This window comes from Lepisosteus platostomus, chromosome 28 (assembly GCF_059453375.1).
Source record: "Lepisosteus platostomus isolate fLepPlt1 chromosome 28, fLepPlt1.hap1, whole genome shotgun sequence".
Classification (NCBI taxonomy): domain Eukaryota; kingdom Metazoa; phylum Chordata; class Actinopteri; order Semionotiformes; family Lepisosteidae; genus Lepisosteus; species Lepisosteus platostomus.
Window position 1 is genome coordinate 10,843,998 of NC_142638.1, and position 23,533 is coordinate 10,867,530.

Consider the following 23,533-nt stretch of genomic DNA (forward strand, 5'->3'; position numbering starts at 1 on the left):
TTTAATGCTATTCTGTTTTTGTAGTTTCCCAGGTTGAATTTCAAGTTAATTGTGGGACTACCTTGGTGATGCTGTTCTGATACTCCAGCAGACTTTTGGAGAGCAAATCTGCAACTGTGAGGTGCCATTCAGGCTCATACATCAAACCCAGTCCTGTTGAGGGACAAAGTCATCACTTGCTGACCTGTTGTTTATTCACTTATCTTCTACAACTTACAATCTACCTTTGTTAACAGGAACAGTATAAACATAATAATATACATCTTCAGAAATATAGTATATTGGCTGCATAGTATTACTTTATTAAAAAATGCCCTTTCTATAGCCTTCATGAAACAGGCTTACATTAGTTGTACTAATAGGTCTGTATTTGCTATGTACAGTATTACTTATTTTCTAGCAATACACAGCTTCAGTATAATATATAAACAGTTGCTACAGCTGTTTTTTGACAAGCTGTTTTTGTACTAGTACTTACACATGGCTTACAAATGAGCTCTAAAATGAGTTGTTTTTAAAATAAACTGTACCTCTGCTAAAGAGAGTAAGAATAAGAATAAGAATTTGCCAGCGGCTAACCCACTGAATCTAAGCAGGTGTGAGCCTGGCCAGTACCTGGATGAGACCTAAGGTTGCTGCTAGAAGAGATGTTAGTGGGGACAGTAGGGGGCACTCACCTTACAATCTGTGTGAGTCCTAATGCCCCAGTATAGTGACGGGGATGTAATACTATAAAAAGGTGCTGTCCTTCATATGAGCTGTGGTCCTGACTCTGTGATAATTAAAAATCCCAATTTGTCCTGACCAAATTTCCCTTTGGACTTTACCAATCTTGGTCTTCTAATAATCCACTTCTATGAATTGGCTTCATCACTCTGTTCTCCTCCCCAGTGATAATTAACGTGTGTTGAGCATATTGGCGTACTATGGCTGCTATTGCATCATCCAGAGGGGTGCTGCCAATGTAGTGGTGGTGGAGGAGAGTCCAGAAAAGTGCTATATAAATGTAAGGAATTATTATTATTTTTGTTTTAGTTCACAGGGATGGAAGTCCCATGCTGACCTTTAAAAATGTGTCTCCAATGTTTGTGCTTGAGTGTGGGGCTGCTGAGCTTGAGCAGTAGGGGCAGCTGCTGGCTGAAGTTCTCAATGAGCTGCATGGTCTCTTTGAAGACATTGTCCTGGGCCGGTAGAGTTTGAACCAGCAAGGATGCCTGATTGAGCCAATCATTAACCTTCTCTTGTGCATGTGCCACCACAAACTGCAAGGAGAGGGAGAATAATTCAGACCAGAGGAGTATCAAGAGAAAATTATACAATATGTCCATTAAAAATTATAATGGCTGCAATGCACTAAAATGGCCACCAGCCTCAGAGTATGGGGTTTGGAGTTTTGACAGTCAGACTTTTACTGATACACTATGCATTCTAGAATGAAAGAGCATAAAAAGAGGGCCTTACATACCTTACTGAATAGAATGCGTTTCCACTCATTGATCTGCATTGTGGCCTGGCTGAGGAGCTCCCACACACCCTTTCTGGCCTCTAACTTCCGTTCAGTAGAAGGGATGAAAGACAAGTCCAGTGGGCTTCCTAACAGACAAGAAAGGTTTAAAGTTTTGATCTACAAAAAAAATAAATAAATAAATTATAGTCTGTACTCTTCCATGGTAACAAATATCTTAGACGTTCAAGCGTCTAAGGTGATCTAGTGGTTACAGTAAAGAGCTTGTTACTATGAGGTTTTTAGTTTTGCAGAAGCACCTTATGTTTGGAGTATAGCCAAATGCTGTGATGTTGATAGGACTTAGAGTTACAAACATCTACATTCTAATTAATATTGTACTATTTGCAATATTTGTACTGCAGCTTAAAATGTTGGATTTTTTTTAAAACAAAACAATAATAGTGAATTTTAAAATTACAGTAACACTATACACAAAAAAAGGAATTCCATAAATTCTTATTACATTTTTCTTTAAGTTCTAATAATTTGCTTAGCTTCAGCAGGGCACTAGTCTCATTACTAAACAGCATAACTTATTGTTGAAAGCATTTGTCAGGATGTGGCTAATTCTGACCTGTCAGGCTCTGGCTAGTCCTGTTCAGGTCATATAGCTTCCCTGCCACAGTCTGGAATTGTTGAGCTATTCCCTTCAGCTCCTCCAGCACTACTGCAGCACACTGGGAAGGCTGCAGATACTGGCCTGTGGTGGCAGTGGACACAAGGCCCTGTAGCTCCTCAGACAAAGAGGTATAGATGCTATTCAGGGTCTCAACCATGGAGGGAAGCCGTGTGCTGACTGTTTCAGTTGCGACCTGCAGAAGAGGCACAAAACTGTCCCACAAGTCCAGCATCTGGAAAATAAAAAGTTTAAGAACAATATCACATAAGTAATTATTGCTTTTAGCATTTAAAGTGTTCAAAGTAAATGTCTGAAATACAATAGAAGTATTAAGTCAACATAAAGACTAAATTTTCATTTTGATTACATTTTTTCGAAGTGACTTAAACCAGCTAAGGCTGATGATGGTGGTTCACAATTACAGTGTTTCAAAAATGATTCTATAAAATCTATTCTCAAGCTTTAAAAAAAGATTTAGAAACAAGGATGTTTACCTTGTTCCAGAAACCTATATATCTTTATGTAAGGCAGGAATTCATGTTTGTTGATGTCTCCTGTTCCTCTAAAGGGGATTATGAAGTAATCTGATCTGTAAACTAATGGTCTACCTATCCGTTGCATCTTAAGTTAAGGATGGATGGTGCTCTCTCTTCCCTCACCTGCTCATCCATGCTTTCCTCAGCCTTGCTGAGCTGCCGGTAGTTCGTGCGGATGGTCTCCTGAAGGGAGTGCACATAGTCCAACTGCTGTTGCAGGTCATAGAACATTTTCTGGTAGCATTTCACCTTAATGAGGAGAATGAGTTGCGTTCACATTTTGTCAACTGTTCGGACTCCTCAGAACAGATGTTTTAAGAGCTACTTGGAATGAGTAAAACTTCACCAGCATCCATCTATCCTCCTTTTAAGTACTTTATCCAAGTACGCATACATTCACACCAGAGTTACTTTTTCCAAAAGTCAACTAGTTACCAGAATATCTTTGTACTTTGGGAGGAAATGTCTGGTGAAAACCCATATGAACATGGGGAGAACATACAACCTCCATACAGATAGCACCCCCCCAAAAATAAAATGTAAACCTATTATTATACAAATTATAGCTTCTGTTGATATAAATGTGAATTAAATCTGAAGGAGCAGGAGGGTCTGTGTTGGGATCTGGGAGCAGGAGGTTCCTAGCAGTGAGGACAACAGGATCAACTTGGTGAACTTGAGACTTTGAAGACAAAAGGCCCAGAAGTAACGAAATGTGGAGTCATGTATCCTGTTGCCCCGATGAGGGGGTCAGTGTGATCACCACTGTCGGAGGAGAGTGTGTGTAAGATAAGGAAAAGGAACCTAAGAGGGCTTATAAAGGGGCGTGACAGGGGAGAATGGGAGACTGACCACGCCCAATGCGATGTCAACTACCTCTTTTCCACCACACAGCATTAAACATAAACTTGAGATCTTTTCACAGTGTTATGCATATAGCAATTTTATATATCAAAATGTAAATTTTACCACCAACCCTAATGTATAGAGTTATGGAAGCTCGTTTCTGCCAGGGAGTAAAAAAAAAGAACGTGCTATGGTATCTCACAATTGCGACTTTAAATCTCAGAATTCCAACTTTATATCTTGCAATTATGACTTAAAAACTCAGAACTGCGACTTTAAATCTGAATTACGACTTAAAAACTCAGAATTGCGACAGTTGTAATACAAAATGAGATTAGGGTAAGAGAAACTATGGGATAGTGCAAAGATGTCAATCACAGTACCATGCTGACATATTGAGCAAAAGCACTGAAATCAGCATTTGCCACACGCAGAGTCCCCACTGCCCTTTTCAACTCCAACATCCAGGTCTCTGATCGCTGCTCCACTTCAGATGTCAGAAGACTCAGAATGTCTCCATGAATTGAACATAGCACAGGCTCTGCATGGGGAGAACAGCACAAAATGTAATTCAAACATCATTCTCATTTAATCACAAAGAGAAATCACAAAGAGGCTCCTTAATCCTGAGCACGAACCTATCTTCTGGACATCTATGCACTCCACAGTCATGATCTTGTTTGTGGTGGTAAACTTCTGTGGTACAGTCTTTACTTTGTCAGTCCAGCCTCTGATCACCTGTATACGCTCATCATACTGACTGGCTGTGCAGCCCCTCAAGCCCTCCAGGCACTTGGGACTCCAGAGGCTGATGAAATGGTGAATATCAGACAGCCAGCTGTGATCCTTGCAGAACTGCTGCACTTCACTGAGAGCCTTCTGTATGCAAAACATTTCACACTGTCACGCTGAACTGTTACACATTCATACACACATATATATAAAAGGCAGGTATATGCAAGCTATGCTTTTCTTTCATGATAATATTATTTTACGTTTAAGTCTTTAAAAGACCTGGCATATTTTACTGCCCATTAATTAATAAACATGCTTCTTCTCTGGCTCATCTACAGTATGTGTTTTATTTGAGGTGGTTTTCATCTGTATTTGAAAGCAGGCATCCAGCAGGCAACTTTCAGGTCTTGGGTACCAAGTTCCCAGAGTTCAATTAAAGCGTGGAGTTTCTGTTTGGCTATAGTGGGGCTCTGAATTCTCTGTATTCTTGTGTGTGCCTGAAACCCTTTTTTAGAACATTGAGTTTTCAATCAAATTTCAGAACAAAGTATGCCTTTGTGTTGACAACTATAACAAGACCCATCTACTGTACACCTATTGAATAACGCAAATATTTGCACTGGAAGAAATCACTGTTCCCCTCCTAAAGCCTCCTAGAGTAGGCTACCTTTATCATCCTTTCCTGCTCTCTCTCTGCCTCCTGCACTTGTGGATTGAGACTCAGGTGCCACTCCAGCTGGCACCTGGACAGTGGGTAGTACTGGGCTTTCAGCCTCTGTCCCCGGACTCTTAGAGGACCCAGAGTGGACAAAACCAGCCCAGGATCTGGAGCAGCCCCACAGTCCAGCTTGGGAGGAAATTTGAGAGGACTAATATCCTTCAGCTCGTTTTCTGTGTCCCCTAGACCTGAAAGCAATGTGGAAATTCAAATAAAAGACTTGTGGAAGGCATTGTTCCTAAGCTTAACTTCCAGTTGTACCCTGGGGTCATTATATTGTTGCTGATCTTGAAAATTCAACTGATTTCACTTGATAAATGCAGATCAGCATTCATTTTTGAATAAAGTATTGTACTTTTCTCTGGTCCAAAATTAAAAGATTCAGTACCCTTAAACGTTTTTGAGTACAAAATTACCTTCTGACCATGAATTTACCTGGCTGCTCTCCTCTGTACTGTCAGACTAGAAAAGTAACTTTCTTGTATAGTGGTAAGAAAAGGAGAAAATAGAGAACATTTGAAAAACAAAGTAATGCAACCTCCCACTCAAGTGCAGTACTTCAAAGGTGGACAGTAAGCACCACTATGTTCACTTAAATATTTTCACAATATCACTAAATCATATAATGATATAGTATAAAATATTTTTAGATTATTATATATTCCACACTGAAGATAAATTACTGTATTAAAAATAGTGAACAGACTAGATTAGAACTATCACCAATTGATTCATGTTTTTGCTGTAGGATAGATTTCTGATCCTCAACCTCAATCCAAAACTGCAGTGAAACTTTAATTCTGAAAGCATGAATCCACAGGTTTAACTAGCATGTATCACCGTCTTCCTATACACTCACCTCTGGAGGTACTCCACTCCTGTGGCCCCCTGGGAGCACAAACTGTGGAGTTACTTGCTGCCAGGAACCCCTTTATATCTTCCGTGTAACTGAAGGAGTCAAATACCTTGAGTCCAAAAGAATAAAAATGCACATTTATCTTCTTTAAATTGAAGGATTTAAATTAAAATTATATAATCCTTTCCAAAAAACATTAAATATCTATCAATCGAATTATTGTTCTGTATCTTCCAATGTAGTCTATTTTTAACAAATGTGGTTCATTTACGAGTGCAATTTTATTCTTAACCTAAATTCCCCTACAGCACTCTCTTCCTTAAAAAAAAAAATTCTATTCTTTAATAGGAAACTTTCTATTAAAAAAAACAAAACAATAACAAAAAAATAACAAAACTTCTGGTTTGTGATTTGCTTTGCAAGCACAAGGTGACAGTGTCCCACTCCTAATGACCATTTTGTAAAGCTCTCAGTTCTATATGTCTACAGATGTAATTTTATTAAAAAATATTATTATTCCCCACACAACAATCTGATGTTCTGTGTGATAAATGGTTTTCATTCAACAGAAGCCAGTATCTGTGCTGCCCTGAGTTTTCTCACCTGGAGAGCAGAATTAGCCACTGACTGCAAGGCCCCTGACAGAGTCTCCTCAAACAGCGTGACAGGTGGAAACAAAGTCAGCTGACTCTCAGTGCCAAACACCAGCTGAGCCTGGAAAAGGCTAACTCGGCCAGGTTGTCCACTCTTGAAAGATTCAAGGAAGGAGGAAAGTGGGGGAGAAATTAAAAATATCAATAATTTGATTCATGTATCAAGAAACTTACTTATATATAGGGCCCTGCAAAAAAACGCACTTATGAAACATTAACAGATTATTTTTTTATTTCTTTGAAAGTGAAAATATGCCAGATTTGCAATCAACACATTTGTTGCACTACAATGTGCAGTGAAAAATTTTGATATTGATCACTTTTTTGATATACAAAATCAACAATATTTCCAATATGTGTTATTGGATTTTATTATATATACACACAACATTAAGTCATTGTCAGGGATGACCCGCTAAGTAAACAGGAGGATGGACCCTATGCGGTACCTAAGGAGTAAAACGAGAGGCAGTCCGAGTCGGGTTCTGAGGTCCATGAGGAAAAAGGCAAGAGCGAAGGTATCCAAACCAGAGCTGGGCAAGGCTGAGGTCAAAGTCGAGTAGGCAGATCCAAAGGTCATCAACAAGTGGGTTTTCAAATCCGTGGGGCGAGACAGTAGGCGAAGTCGATCCGTGGAAGGTAACGAGGAGTCAGAAGGCAAGGAGATACGACGGCGAGGCAGGTGAACTAAAGTACAACCAATATCGGGGCGAAGAGCAGAGGGTTCAGAAGGCTCTAAGTACTGTGCGAGGAGGAAGGTGCGTTGATAGAAGTAGTTTCGTATTTGGCCGAATTGCAGGGGCGGTGTCGTTTAACAGAAGTGCTCAGGGCTGGAGTTCAATTAGTGTGGGTGCGTTTCCGCGTGGGAATGCGGTGAGTAGAGGGCGTGACAGTACCCCCCCCTTCACGGGCGGCTACGGATGCCCCAGTGGTCTTCTGCGAGGTGGTCTTGTGGAAATCGAGGATGAGCGAACGGTCCAAGATATCCTTTTCGGGAACCCAAGATCTCTCCGCTAGACCATAACCTTCCCAGTTGACCAGGTATTGTCGTGAACAATTGTGCCAACGTGAGTCCATGATTTTGATGACAATGTAGGCAGGGAGACCATCGATCAGCCGAAGGGGTCGGGGTTGAGGTCTGGAAAGAGGGGAGCAATAGAAACGATGCAGGAGGAAGACATGAAAAGTGGGGTGAATCCTGAGTGAGGAAGAAGGGCCAGATGGTAGGATACCGGGGTAATTTGGGAAAGGATGCGGAACGGACCAATGAAGCAAGGACCGAGTTTCTTAGAGGGTTGACCTTGGTGTAGATTCCGGGTGGAGAGCCATACAAATTGACCCCTCCTAAGTCGAGGAGCAGGGCGGCGGTGGCAGTTGGCGGCTGCGGCGTGACGTAGGGAGGTCTTCTGGAGAGCGGCCTTGGCAGACTTCCAGATACGACGAACTTTAATAAAGTAATGGCGGACCGAAGGAATATCCGTGGCCGCAGAAGTATTGGGGATGAGTAAGGGTTGATATCCTAATGAGCAGAAGAAGGGGGACATTCCAGTAGCTGAGGTGAGTAGGGAGTTGTGTGCATACAGTATTCTGCCCAGGGGAGAAGAGAAGACCAATCGTCTTGAGCAGAAGTGGTGTAGGACATCAAGTAGGTGAGGAGGCTCTGGTTTGTCCTTTCAGCTTGACCATTAGCCTCCGGATGGTAGCCCGAGGTGAGAGAAACAGTGGTGCCTAAGGATTTGCAAAAGGATTTCCAGAACCTGGAGATGAACTGTGGGCCTCTGTCAGACACAATATCATATAGTATACCGTGGAGGCGGATGATGTGTCGGACAAAGAGGTCAGCCATTTCACTGGCCGAAGGTAGGGCAGGTAATGTGCTGCTTTGGAGAACCGGTCTGTTACCACCATTGTGGTAGTATTACCATGACTCTTGGGGAGATCAGTAATGAAATCCACAGATAAGTGGGACCACAGGCGATCCGGAATGGGAAGGGGTTGGAGAACGCCCTGTGTGTACCAGGTCCAAAACACCCCGCTGTAAGAAGGCTGGTCTTCTCCACGCCCGGACATAATCAGAGATGTCCTGCTTGATGGAGGGCCACCAGAACTCACAGCTGATAAGGTCCAGAGTACGGTTGGAACCGGGGTGGCCAGCTTAGCGGGAGTCGTGACCCCATTGCAGGACGGAGGAAAGAAGTGGGTCAGGTACAAAGAGTCTATCAGTAGGGCATTGGGGGGGAATAGTTATGTTGGCGAGGGCACGTCGGACCTGGTGGTCAATAGGACAGTGGGCAATCGCGTGGATATTGCTAGGAGGGACGATGGGCTCAGGATTCTGGATGAGGTCTGGGGGATCATGTAGGTGAGAGAGGGTGTCAGCCTTCAGGTTGTTCGAGCCTAATTGATGATGATAAAATCGAACCTGGAAAAGAAAAGAGACCATCTTGCCTGTCTAGGATTCAGACGCTTAGCAGACTGGATATAGGCTAAGTTTTTATGGTCACTAACAATCACGAATGGGTGTTGTGCTCCTTTGAGCCAATGTCTCCACTCCTCAAGGGCCAATTTAATGGCTAGGAGCTCTTGATCACCCACATCCTAGTTGACCTCAGCAGGAGATAATTTCCTTGAAAAAAAAGCACAGGGATGTGGAAGGTTCTTCTCACCATGGCGTTAAGAGAGTACAGCCCCAACACTGTATGCCGAAGCATCCACCTGTACTATAAACGGAAGGGAGGGATCAGGATGACGCAGCAGGGAAGCTGTGGTAAAGAGGTGTTTAAGTTTCCTCCTTCTACGCCTGTAGAAGTTAGCGAAACCAAGGAAGCGTTGAATCTGTTTTAGGTTGCGAGGAGCAGGCCAGTCCAAGGTAGAGATCCGTGGTAGGTAACGAGGAGTCAGAAGGCAAGGAGATACGACGGCGAGGCAGGTGAACTAAAGTTCAACCAATACCGGCCGAAGAGCAGAGGGTTCAGAAGGTTCTAAGTACTGTATGAGGAGGAAGGTGCGTTGATTGAAGTAGTTTCGTATTTGGCCGAATTGCAGGGGCGGTGCCGTTTAACAGAAGTGCTCAGGGCTGGAGTGCAATTAGTGTGGGTGCGTTTCCGCGTGGGAATGCGGTAAGTAGAGGGCGTGACAGTCATGAATTGTTTCTAAATACCAGGCACAGAAAAAATAAGGAAGTCACTATTTTGCTATGTTCCTAGCTGACTAAATCCAATGTATCTATAGTGGCCCTCTAGTTATTCACTACTACTCAGCCATTTAGTGAAAGCCATGTGTGACTATGTTCTGCAAAGAAGATGGTTAGAATTCACCACTGGCTTTTTTCCACACTGCTGGAGCCAAATTGTCTAATGCTCTAAAAAATCAATGTCATGTCAGTTTTATGTCAGGTGTTTATGGAACTGTTCATGTCAGTTAACAGTGTTACAAACAATAAAATAATGAAGCATTATTACTCTCTTACAGGAAACAACTGAAACAGTTATAAAACCCAAAACAATGCAAGACCCTTCTGTCCCCCAACAAATTAATCATGGATTTAGATGTCTACTTAAAAAATAGATCACAAAAAGGTGGGTAAGAGGTTGACTAGAAACATAGATATACAAAAGGGGACATCTGGTGGCACTGCAAGCTTCTCATTTGCAATGTTTTATCACTGCTACACTTTCAGAAACTGGAAACAAGGGTGTTTTGTATATAATGAGAGAACTCCTGTGTCTTTACCTTCATGACGTCATTGACAAAGGAAGTGACTTCTCGTTCGATAATAGTGACCATGGTGTGGACTATCATATGGCCTGTGAGGGAGGCCAGGCTTCCCAGACGCTGCAGGACACACTCAGCTTGCTCAAGGTTCTGCTCCAGGGCCCTGTGCTGGGCAACCTGCAGGTACAGTGGCTCCCTCCCAAGACCTAACCTGAAGTGCTCCAGCTGGGTTTGCAGTTTCTGGAACACCCTGTAACTGTCCTCCTGGACCTGCATAAAACACCAGAAGAAACCAGCAGTGTCCTCACACTTCCCTTTAGTTTAGGTAATAGGTAAAGTTTATCTTCAAAATTTCAACACAGTAATAGAGTAACAGCTCTTCCCTTTGTATCTTAAAAGAATGCTGATAATCAGTGTCACCTGGGAACTGACGGAAAGCACAGCGTAAGCTCCTGATCAGGTCAATCCCTCTGTAGCACCTACAGTCTTTTGGGCATAACAGGCGTGAGCAAGACCCTGAAGATGGCTTTGAATAAATAGTAGTGATATATGGGCAAAAATGCCACCTAAATACAGGCCAGGGCTTGATCAACCTCAGCTGGATCGCCTGGGCAAGGGTGTCTGATGTAGAAGACAAGAAACACACCATGACCCCAGGTAACATCACTGTGTGTTTCACAATACGTAGAGGGGGATAAGAGAATGTAGTTTTCAAAAAGCCTTTTCTTAAGAAAGCTTTTGAAAATATTTTTTTCTGATTTTAATTTTAAAAAGTTGACACATTATGCTTGACTTTATTTTATCCGGGGATACATATACAAATCCGACCATTCAAAATGCGTGAAGTATGCCGTGTCAAAATGCGGTAGGCATGGTGCATCATAACGCATCATAACGCATGTTATGATAATAGTATCTGGAAGCACTTTGTAAAACTGCCAAGTGGAGCTAATAAAGCTTAATGTCTCATGTACAGCATTTGAGCTGTCACCAGAAAATGCCCAGTTTTGAAACCTGGTCATTGCTGAGGGACAATCTTTTTCCAATTAAGAATTTAAGTTTTATACTCTGTAAACTTTTAATAATTTTAAACTGTGTATTACAGCATATTAATCATTAAACATTAAAAAGTCTGTATATTTTACATAAGCAAGATTGCTCAGTTGGACAAAAGTACACAACCTTCCACCTTCATCATAAATATTTTAATTATGCATAAATATTTTATGCATCAAAGTCTTTATGGAAGATATTATTAGTAGTATTAATAATGAATGACCTTTGACAGGCTGTAAGCTCAAAGTATTGCTGTGGTCCACTTTCTTTGTAACTGTCTGCATCTGTTTAATTCATTCACCTGTGATTATGTGAAGACATTTTGTCAGCTCTTTTCAGCTACAGCTGAAGTTATTGTTGCGTTACATTATTTAGAAGCATGTTGGTGTAATGGTCGGGGGTTCGAACCCAGCTATTGCCATGGGTTTTCTTTTAACAAATAAACATGTCTTTGAAAACCTAAAATAGTAAATATTCTCGACACTATATTGAATTTGTTGGTATTTCTAAATATCACAACACGTTCAAAGTTAAGTGAGTTAAGTAATTAACTCTGTTGTAATCTGTAAGTAAGTAATCTGTGAATATTTGCACTCATTATCACAGTAAAAAAACCTCATACTTTTTAGAATCCGCTAAATAGGGAATATACTATGGAATTGTTTATCTAAAGAAATGAATAATGATATTAATTTAAGAATCTAAATATATGTATTTATATAGCTGGTAGAATTACTGTAATCCACTTTCTTTGTAAACATGTTTTATTTTTTAAGCTGTTCGTTCTATGTAGGCGATCCGAATTCAATACACGGTTCCGTTTTTCATCTAACAAAAAAAAAGTAAATATGTACACTATATTAACTTTTTGTGTTTTTCATATTCAATGTTAAGTTATATTAATAATTAAATAAAAACGGGAATAACACAGAGCCTGCAACCTACAGATTTAATGATCGCAATTTACATTTCACAGCTTTTATTTAAACAATATCTAGTACCTGGTTGCATTTTTAGAAACCTTAGTTTGAATAAAGTGGATCCCAGGTCCAAGTGACTTCATAATGTGAGAAGGCATTATGCTATATTTTTTATACATCAGATGAAGCCTTCTGACTATAAAAAAACAGGGTTTTCTTTTTTCTGTCTCTTCCTACTCTCTCTCACCCGCTGCGATTCGGGCACAGAATGGTTAAAAATGGGAACAAGTCAGACAGGCAGAGGGAAGGGGGAGGGGTGAACCTGTTACCCGTCCTGGATAAAGCGGTTAGAAAATAGGTGGATTTACATGTGAAAAGCTTTCCAAATTTAATGTGATATGGAAGATATTATTCATCTTCCATATCACCTTGGATGGCTTGTAAACTGAAAAGTTAGAGAGGAGATACATTGTGTCGCAGACTGTTAAACCAGAGGAAAAGAGCGCCTCTTTCTGCGAAGCATTTAGTTGATCTGATCACTTATTCGTTTCCAATACTACAAAGTAAGTTTTGAGAATCTCCGATTCACCATGCCTATAATGGTTTCCCGGAGATTGCAAGGCATGGCACTATTGCCTCTGGACCCATCTAAATTCACGGATGTGGTCCAACCCCAGTAAATTTCAAAAGTCACAAGATTTCGAAACAGAAGAGCAGCGTAGCAGTCGGATCTGGCTTTCCCATCTATGCCGATGAACTGCACATACAATCTCTCCTCCTTTTCTTGACTGATGGGCAAAAGTTGGATATTTGGGAGAACTGTACGTTGCATTGTCACCTATGAATTGTGCTGTGTAGACGGTGCATCCTGAGGGGAGATAGACAGCGAGGACAGCACCAGCCAATTCCTGGCCGGAGGTGAGCAGAGAGTCTGGGATGGAGTGTTCTGGGCCGGTGTGCAAGGGGTCAATGTGTGCTCTGCTGGGGGCGGAGGGATCTGTGGAGATACGCATTCCACCAGGTACAGCAACCTGCTCAGCCGGGAGAGGCACTTTTCAGGAGATGAAGGTCTGTTGGAGTCAAACGCTAGCTGGAGGAAACGTCAGCTGTTTCCAAACAGACCTTCATCTCCTGAAAAGTGCCTCTCCTGGCTGCGCAGGTTGCTGTAATGTAGGCCGCTCTGAACGAGTTAAACTGTGATGCAGGACAAATAAATGTATTTCCCACAAGCTATACTGTAGTGGCAGTACAGCACAGTTTTAAATTATTCATTGTTATTAGTAAATCACTTAGCTTCTAACATGTTGTAATATTTAAAAATATAAAAAATGTCAATATCATGTCCATAATATTTCCTATTTTAGTTCTTCAAAGAAATGTTTATTTGTTAAAAGAAAACTCATGGCAACAGCTGGGTTCGAATCCCTGACCTCCAATATGCAAGGCACACGCCTAAGCCATTACACCACACATGTTATCATGGGTAAATGAGTTAAACTGATGAAGACATTTACAAAGAAATTGATCATTTGAGGGATATGAATGTAATTATATCGTTATTAATTTCTTAATACGCGATTCCATATTAATTCCCTATTAATCTAATTCTAAAAAGTATGTGTTTTACGAGCGTAAGTATTCACAGAAAAGGTTAAAACATACGTTTTTACGAAGTATATAAACTTAATATAATCAGAAGGAGCACGTAAAAACGTTTCCAAAATAACCACAGTATGTAACCGAACGAAAGACTCTGATGCTTAAAATGTTTAGGAAGAAAGTGGAGTGCTGGTGTGTATTTTTTATTTAAACTACCAATACCAGCCATATACAGTTTACATAATATGTTTATGTTCCTATCTTAATATCGTGTATGACCTTCAGATGCGTTATGCTCCTCTTCTTTTTATGCTCAGCTACTAAAATTTCCCTTTAGTTGTAAAATTCCATATAAATATTCAATATTAAGTGGATTAAAGCATGTACAGTAAAGAGATTAAATTATTTTACTAACAACCAATGCACCACGAGTGCCCCTGTTGGTCATTTTGGCCAGCCAATCAAGTAGTGCGTTACAATGCGGTGAACTGTAGATATTTTCGTGTGGTATGGGGTTGTATCATATATTTTGAATGGCTGCATCTGTAATTGAGTTTTGGACATTTTAAATAATTTAAATTATATTCTGAAACATGCAAAGTATAAAGACCAATTCAGTGTAAAGTATCTTGTTTCCCAAATATGCAGGAATTAAGAAAATGTACCATGAGCAGTATGAGAGTGCGGTAGTGCAGAAATTGTTCCAGCAGTCCTCGTGCCTCCTGATGTTTCCTACAGAGAGTGCTCTGGAACTCCATAAGTGTGTAGGACTGGGAGGCATCCTGAGGCAGCCAATGAACTCTCTTCAGTTCTTCAATAAGTCTGGAAATACCAAGACAAACCAAATTTTTGGCAGTTATTGTCTGTCCTTGAAATCTTCTGAAGCTGCCTTAAAAAATCACTAGAAATAGTATAGAATACATTAAGAATAATTAATTATATTTTTTGTTGCCCTGACCATGCAAAATCCCTTGCAGTTTAGGTGTCTGAGTAACGCACTGGGAATGCAGCTCAAAGGGGCTTTTCTGATAAACACCATTTTCCTTACATCCATAACATAGACAAGGAAAATGGTCTATTCTAAACCTCCCTAAGGGCGAATTGCTCAACATCTCGAGGGAGGGTGGTCATCTTGACTAAGACTCTGAGTAAGAAGTTCAACTATCCAAAAGATGAAAAACCAATGAGGCACTTGCCAGGTGGACAAAGACACTAGAACTGGTGATGTCACAACAGTTGTGGTTTCCTGGTTTAATAGGTATAGCACAGCTCACTTTCTTTGATCCTCTCCTTTCTCTCCATCAAGCCTTGGTAATCTGACAATGTAGATACTTTTTGTTTGAATCAAGACTTTAAGATACCAAGCTGCCAGAGAGTCAGTCTTGTATGTCTTTGTGTTGTATTAAGAAATTGCATATTGTATAATATGTATCAGTGTGCTGCGAGTTCTAACTGCTTCGTTTGATTCCTAATGGCTATAAAGCATTCTTACAATTATCTGTTCCAATTATCTAATTGTTTCAGGAAAAAAAAAACTCACATCACTAAAGAACATATACTGTAAATTAGAAATTGCTGTTTTTTTATAAGCTTCTGTGATTATCATTCATTTTTTAATACAATTGTATATATTCTGTATACTTATAAAAAAATAAATCCATACACCATTTCTGAGCCATGCTGCTTTTAGCCTGTATTGCTCCATTCACCAATGTATAATACACTCAATAACCAATTACGCAGTCCAAACAGAAATTTAAGTCACGTGATTCACTGGTGTAAAACAGCAGACTGAAAATCAAAAAAGGTAAAAAATGTAATCTCACAAATAGCAAGTTTTTCTTTATTTATGCAATTCTAATTGTTTTCTATTTAAGACCTTCCCCATTTGAATTCACCTGTTGTTTTTGGCACAGAATTGCATCTATAAGTCTTGTACCACACCGGAAGAAAGAAGACATATGGGTGCCCACTTGTGACATCAGAGACATTAGATTTATTAGTCTTTTGAGATACTGCAATCTCTACAGTGCCTTAAAAAAGAAGTAATATGGATTGGTGGAGTGTCGTGTCCCTCACTAAAATTATTGCAGGCCTGCAGAAATCCACAAATCTCAGGAGTCGCTGCTACAATTAATAGGCTACTTTCTGTTCAATCAACATCTTTTATTGTATAATATGTTAAAAGAGGATTATTCAAATATTATCATAAATGTACTACCAAGGTAGTCACCAACACACACATATCTAAACAGAAAACAGAGCTCAATAGGTAAAATAATATGAATAAATGTGTGGACCTGGACAGCTGAAGAAGGGCCTCTCTGAACTGTGGTATGGCTATCAGCAGGAAGCGCTGTAAGGACTCACATCTTTTATGCAGACGGAGCTGACGAACATTTCTGTGCCAGCTGTGTGAAACACAACACAAACATATCAACATGTGTATACACCAACTTAAAAGTAGAGACCATAACAAAAAGAACTGACTGTTACTCACAGTTGTAATATTATAATAATGTAAGTTACGCATCTAATAAATATAGCAATTACTCTTCACACTGAAAGACTATACTGTTTAAAACACATTTAATACCTTTAAAATACATTTAATACCTTTTCTATATCCATAGAAAACAGTCATGTCCTGCAATGCACCTTAAGATGCATGTGATGAAACTGCAAAAAACTATTATTATTATTATAATTGAAGCTAACTATTCAATTAATTTCTAACCCACACATGATTTTGTCTTGAATACTCAAGTCATTCAGGAATCCCCACAGGTGAAAATCACCTAGATTCAGAACAGATGACTGTTGCAGCCAAGCCAGTCTTCCACATTAGAGATCAGGGAACTGCAGTGGCATAAGTCTTGTGCAGAAGCACAAGGGTGTCTAGAACCATCTTGCTGAACTAAAGTTGTCTTGAAGTCCTAAAGTAGAACTGAAGTATCCAAACACCTTGCTTTCCCTTTCCATATAGGGACATGTCCCCATTTACTAACTTTACACTACATCAATTTACTTCAGGTTAATATGACCCAATATTTATGTTGATTTGAATTTGGTGGGGGTTAACACAAAAACATTTTTGTTCTAACATGGATGTGCAAAGAATACCAAAGTACCAAGGATACCAAAACAAAAGTTCTATACTCATATTAAGCTCTGTAGTCACCTATGAAATGATCAATTCCTATGATGCTTTGAAGATATCACAGCATACACCTGTTACTAAGATCTGACATGAGAAGAAAGTTTTGATATTTATCTTAAGAAGTTACTGTATATATCTTTTTTTATATTTCTTTCCAATGTGCATATTCTGTTACAGTATAAGAGGATCTACAATTTTTAGTTTTGCATGCATTTCAACTTAGTGGCATGTCCCTAAAACAGTAAATTAAGAATGTGCCAATTAATTTTTTAATAAGTAGTGCATTTAGGGAGGAAATATGCAAGAAGCAAATAGAAAACTAACTACACCTGGCATTTGACTATGATGCAAGCCACCACTTTATTTAAAAAAGAGAAAATTATTTGCCATGTAAATGTCTTGCGGATGAGGAAGTTCCGGAAGAAAGGAATTTTCTGCAGAGCACTCCAGAGTATAGATTCCCGGTGCCAGTCCCTCAGGGGTGTGAGATCAGAGCTGTGGTTGGGCTGCACATGCAGCACAGAAGAGGGTGAGAACACATAGTGCTCTGGATTTGCCTTGCTCTTCTGCACAACATGAAGATCGTAGGGCCTGTACACACACAAGAACATGAGGTTACATCTGTGAAATCATTGACTGCTATAGAAAAGTACCATCTACTTCCTGGACAAGAAATATTAGAAAAAATGTACCTGTAAGGGCAAGTGCTAGCAATGTTCAGATGCAGAAACTGCAGTTTTCCAAGGTGCCTGTTCCTCATAAAAAGCTCTGCCACTCCGATGCCTTTCAGAGGTTTCCCATCAGGACTAACATCCTTCGCAGTAGGTCTAACATCTTTTGTAGCAAAGGTGTTACCACCAATTCTTTTTGAGAGTGTTATAGCAGCAGTGCTGGAAACAGATCCAACATACAACTTATTTTAGAATAAGGAAAAATGTAACTTTTACTGTAGTAATTATAATTTGTTTTTAACATAGATAGTATTCATACTTCCCTATCTGCTGTGATTTAACTGGTAAACATACTGGAGTTTGCAAAATCTGTTTCAAACTAAACTTTATTTTGCATCACTGGGAAGTGTTAGCTAGTTCCAAAAACATGCATTACATACAAAAATCACATGCCTTCCTAAACAGTATCTATTTCTTTATATGTTCTATACATTTATGAATTAACTACACACTGTTAAGTCTTATAGTATAAATCTCAGACATCATAAAAATATCTGAACAATCAGAAATTACAAATACAGATAGTTCTCATTTATGCAGCAGAATTGCTTGTACAAAAATGTAATTATAAAACCCATACATTAAAACTACTTCCCTGTTAGAATACACATAAATTGGGAAGAATGGGTTCAAGGATCTACTTGTGGTCCGAAGGTTGATCTCCTAAATAAAAACAATTTCACACATTTATAAGATATTCATATATCTGTACATTTTTGTAAATCTTTGTTTTTCTTTTGGTTTTGAAAAAATAAACACAGAGTCCTTGCTGCATAAAGAAAAACCTTGCACTGTCATTTTAACCTGCAGTTAAAGCCACCTAAGTTAAAATCTTAAAAATAACATCACAAATCAAGTTTTCTTCTTTTCAGAACATTAGTTAATTTGTAGTTTTAGATTAGTTTTATTTTATTGTATAACATTTACAATTCTCAATTGGTTTTTAAAAATAATTATTTTTATTTATACATACAGGTATAATGTTTTATTTACACATTTTTGCATTGAATTTTGTTTTTAAGATTTTTCAAAGCTAACTTTGTTTTTCAAAGGAAAATAAAGGCCTTTTTGTACATTTAGTATACATGACACAATCAGAAAAAAATGATGGCTGGAAATACACTGAGATTGTCCAGCTGCCTGTGTGTCACCCAAGTGACTCTATTCATCCCGTTTTACAACTGGGTAAGCAGAGCATGTATTGTTTCGAACACTGTCAACTTGCCTGCAGCTGAACTTGGCCAAGAGTGAGAACTAATGCGTTGTAAATTAAGATGTGGAATATATTTTAAAAGAGCTTTAAAAATGTGCAAATTAAGAATGTTTTAATTGAGATCTACCTGTAAATGTACTGTAGATACAGTATTATGACTATGAGCAATTAGCTCACAGCCTCCTCTTTTGTTTTCTGCAACTATAACAACTTTGACTGTTATAAACATGAACTTTTTCATTAATTAGAAACCAATCTTTTAATTTCATATTTCACATTCATCAGAAATGTCAAATACCTGATCACAATAACTAAATGTAAACCATTCTGAGCAATTAATATAAAAATAACCAGTCATTAGTGAATCTGATGATGAATTTACAGAAGCATTTAGATATTTCTTATAGTTAAGGAGTTTCTTAGAACCTTCCCATACTCTTGAGCTCAGACAAAAAAAGCAAGAAATTGTGTGTTAAAAGTGGCTAACAAACCTAGAGAAAGAAGGAAGGAAACCTTTTTCAGAAGGAACTATCCACCACATAAGAAGAGAGTGTTCTCTCACCTCTCTGCTTCCTTAGAGATTCCTGGCTTTGTGTTGATAGGAATGTCCACACCCAGACTTGCTGCCACAAGCCCAGGGCCCTCCCTCCAAATGGCCTCTCCAAGGGCCAGCTCTGGGCCCACTGCGCTTACCAATCTGGGCAGCTCTGCCAGGGACACCAGGGCTGGGATAGGAGCCAGCTCACGGGCTGACAGGGAGCGTCCCAGTTGGGGTAAAGACATGCAGCTGGGTGACAGATGAGGGCATGAAGAGGTATCCCTTGATTCATTGACAGGTAAAGATCTGGGGGTAGTATTGTGCAAATTCCTGAAGGGGATTTTAGAATCTCTCTTCCCAGTGTAGCCCAATCTTGCAGAGCTACTGGGAAAAAATGAGCCCTGAGACTGAGTTTTATCTTTCTTATGTGCAGCCATTGCTCTTCTCTGGGAATGAGCATGTCACAATCAGAAAAAAGTTTGTTATTTGATTCCCTGCTGCGATGGTATCCCTGGATTTTCAGCCTAAAAAAAACAACTATTTTTAAATAAAGTCCCTCAAAGGCACCAACTGTTACTTACATTCAGTTTACAGAAAAACATGAAAGAAAAAACAACTGAAACACAAAAACACTGAAGCTGAAGTGAAAAACACGGAAGAAACACTGTAGAAACACAGTAACAATTGTAACAAAGTAAAAAAGAAGGCTTTAATAATAGATGGCTTTTCTCATCTGGACCATGGCTTCCCAAACTTTATCCTGCAGACCCACACATCTGTTGGTTTTTGTTCCAGCCAAATTTTCAGTTACACAGCTAAAGCCTTAATTTACTTAATAATTGGATAAACTTGTATTTATTTCAGCAATATTTCATTTCATAAGTAAAATAAAATCCAAAAACATCTCAGTATAAAAAAAAAAATGCAAAAATTCAAATTAAGCAACTTGTCAGCTCCCCTAGAAAAGAATGTTAGAATGAAATGAAGGTTAATAAAATGCTGGGATATACAGTAAAACCTTCATACTACAGAAATGCAATAGATTTTCGTTACGTTTTCACTCATTTTGAGTATTGGTTTGAGATGTTACGGTATTCTGAACAATTAGGGAAATTAGGCATCATTTCAGCCAACCCTTTCCAAAAAAAAACTACACTAAGGGATCCACTGAAACAACGACCAGAGTTCACAAGCCGATGTTAAATCTGGGATAGAAATTATGATACGATTCGCTGATGAACAGCCGTTGAGTCAGGACCAAACGCCCCAGCATTACGGGATCCTCAAAAATCTTTAGCGTAATAATATGATGTATTCTATAAATAATAATCACATTTTAAAAAGGAATACAAAATTAATCAGGCTTTCAAAATGATTAAATAACGGTTGAAAAATAGGTTCGCTGTAATTCTGATTTGCATTCACAAAGAGAAGTCATGAAGGGCATAATATTGTACATCGTCCACTGCGGAACGCAAAACTAAAAATCGTTAAATAAAAATTGAGAACTAATTTGTCTACAAACATCTATAAAACTTTATTAAAGAAAGACTGAAATTCATTCTCACCCCTCTAACGTCTTTGGGCTGTTTACACCGGTTGCTGAGCGACGAACATCATACAGTACGAGTGATGGCAACTCTGAAGGCTCAAACTTCATGTGACCGACGGATACAATCGGTTAAATTTCCACTCGTGTTTTTACTTTTCCTCAATACAGGATAAAAAACACAGTTTAAGACCACGATGCCATACATTCTGAATTTTCATTGAATGTATGGGTTAAGATATTGTCCATATAAAGAAAGTGTGACGTTATTCATGTTTGAATTTGAGAGACAGATTAAAACGAATGACAAAATGGAATGCCCATAAATTACAATGGAAAATGAATGTCAATAGTCTGTAATGGAACAGTAAGAAAAAAACTCACATATTGAGATCGTTAAATTGAAAACATTTTCAAGTTCTTGTAAATATCCTATCCTATCTATCGAACAATCAAAAGCTTATATTTTAATATTTGTAACTGAAATATTAAAACCAGAAATAACATCTGTAGTAAATAATATAAAGTGCAAAATAAAACTTGGCATGCAAGTTGTTCTCTATGGAATGACAGAAACAAAATCACAGTTTAACAAGGAAGCAGGCAGGAAGCAGCAAGACATTCCTGTTTTATCAGGAAAAGGCCTGTCATTCCACATTCTACTCATTAGGGAATATTTGAAAAAGATAATTTCTGGTTTTAAAGTCTGAGTTAGGGATTAGACCACTTTATTAGCCGTATACAATTTCTTGCATTAGGAATTTGTCTTTTCGCAAACCCCAGCTTGCTCTCCATGAGATACAAGACACACAGATATGGAGAGAAGCGTGGGGTCAGAGTGCAGGGTCAGCCATTATACAGTGCCCCTGGAGCAGTTGGGATTAAGGGCCTTGCTTAGGGGCCCAACAGAGTAGGATTCCTCTGAAAGCCGCAGGTGCAGATCCTTAGCTACACTGCTACCACATCTTATGTGAGCTGTTTTACTTTGTGTTTGATTACAGTACGTGGGAATTCCATTTTGTCATTCATTTAGCCTGTCCTCAGATTGTTTTTTTCCTGGGTTCTCCAGTGACTTCCAACAGTCCAAAGACATGTTGGCTGGCTAGGTTGATTGGCATTTGTGTTCTTTGATGGACTAAATTGTGCATGACAGCCAGTTGTAACTGTAGAGTTCTGTTAATATTGTATTTTTTTCAGGTTTGGTGAAGACGGACACAGTGATTCAGACACTTGTTGAATAAAAAACAGTGCTTTTATTTTTTGGCACAGCCAGCACAATCACCTTGCCCACACGTGAGCAGAGAGAGAGAGAACACGTGAGAGCCAAAGAGAGAGAGTGCAACACACTAAGGTCTACTCGGGTAGATACACAGGGATAGGGTGGCAATTGGGTACACGTATAAAAGGGGTCAGAAACCAGGGAACTATTTACAAGAATCCGGGTGATCTCACCACTCTGTACATCCATTTTGCAATAATAATTATAATACTTGCTTACGCTTATATAGCTTTTTTCTGGACACTCCACTCAAAGCGCTTTACAGGTCATGGGGATCCCCTCCACCACCACCAATGTGCAGCATCCACCTGGATGATGCGACGGCAGCCATAGTGCGCCAGAACGCTCACTCCACACCAGCTATCAGTGGGGAGGAGAGCAGAGTAATGTAGCCAATTAATAGATGGGGATTATTATTGGTAAGGGCCATGGGAAATTTGGCCAGGACGCCAGGGTTACACCCCTACTCTTTACAAGAAACGCCCTGGGATTTTTAATGACCACAGAGAGTCAGGACCTCGGTTTTACGTCTCATCCGAAGGACGGTGCCTGTTTACAGTATAGTGTCCCCGTCACTATACTGGGGCATAAGGACCCACAACACCTCTTCCAGCAGCAACCTTAGTTTTTCCCAGGAGGTCTCCCATCCAGGTACTGATCAGGCTCACACCTGCTTAGCTTCAGTGGGTTACCAGTTGTGAGTTGCAGGGTGATATGGCTGCTGGCCATAATGGGCAGCAATGGGTCAGCTGCACTGGTCAGCGGCTTACCTAGTCCCCACCCATCCGCGGTGTCGATCTCGTGCCATTTGAGAGCCATACAGGTGCAGTCCTCATTCCTCACCATGAACAGATCTTTGTTCTCGGCAAGGAGAGACCGCAGCCGCCATTGCTGGTCCCGATTGAGGCCCTTGCTGCAGCTCCCCCACAGCACGCCTTATCTCCCTGTCGGGCTTGGCTCCTGCATCCCCCCCAGCAGCCGCCCCGTCAACCGCCCAGCCGGGTGGCCCAGGAGTCAGCCCCGGCATGCTCGCCCCAAGACCTGTGGCTCCGACAGGCCCTGGCGATGCCCGCCGCTGCTGCCTCTGCTTCCCGCTTCAGTCTGCCCTTGTGCCCCAGACACCTCCCGACCTGCCTGCCACGAATCGGATCTGTTCCCCCTGCCCCACCATCTCCCACCAGCCCAAGTCAAGGCAACCACCCACCTGCTGCAACCAGTCCAACCCCAGGATACAGTCCTCTCGGATTGGGGTGAAGTAGAAAGGGTATTTTACCCTTGCAGCCCCAAACTGCATGGTGAGAGCC

General features: G+C 40.0%; 1 protein-coding gene across 6 annotated transcripts in view; it reads right to left on the minus strand.

Moving 5' to 3' along the window:
- Positions 1 to 21,040, minus strand: part of dnhd1 (dynein heavy chain domain 1) — a 75,599-nt gene extending 54,559 nt beyond the window's left edge. For 5 of the 6 annotated variants that reach the window (XM_088622596.1, XM_088622599.1, XM_088622595.1 and 2 more), the window contains exons 1-17: positions 20,970 to 21,040; positions 19,426 to 19,925; positions 17,612 to 17,809; positions 17,307 to 17,510; positions 16,060 to 16,170; positions 14,425 to 14,581; positions 10,203 to 10,454; positions 6,421 to 6,564; positions 5,821 to 5,926; positions 4,911 to 5,149; positions 4,147 to 4,387; positions 3,892 to 4,049; positions 2,786 to 2,911; positions 2,082 to 2,358; positions 1,466 to 1,593; positions 1,064 to 1,262; positions 62 to 153 (exon numbers count right to left, since the gene is read on the minus strand). In XM_088622596.1, coding sequence (XP_088478722.1) covers positions 62 to 153; positions 1,064 to 1,262; positions 1,466 to 1,593; positions 2,082 to 2,358; positions 2,786 to 2,911; positions 3,892 to 4,049; positions 4,147 to 4,387; positions 4,911 to 5,149; positions 5,821 to 5,926; positions 6,421 to 6,564; positions 10,203 to 10,454; positions 14,425 to 14,581; positions 16,060 to 16,170; positions 17,307 to 17,510; positions 17,612 to 17,809; positions 19,426 to 19,838 — 3,045 coding nt within the window. In that variant the 5' untranslated portion in view covers positions 19,839 to 19,925; positions 20,970 to 21,040. The remainder of the gene's footprint in view (positions 1 to 61; positions 154 to 1,063; positions 1,263 to 1,465; positions 1,594 to 2,081; positions 2,359 to 2,785; positions 2,912 to 3,891; positions 4,050 to 4,146; positions 4,388 to 4,910; positions 5,150 to 5,820; positions 5,927 to 6,420; positions 6,565 to 10,202; positions 10,455 to 14,424; positions 14,582 to 16,059; positions 16,171 to 17,306; positions 17,511 to 17,611; positions 17,810 to 19,425; positions 19,926 to 20,969) is intronic. The other variant, XM_088622597.1, reaches the window with a different exon arrangement.
- Between the last annotated feature and the right edge of the window lie 2,493 nt (positions 21,041 to 23,533).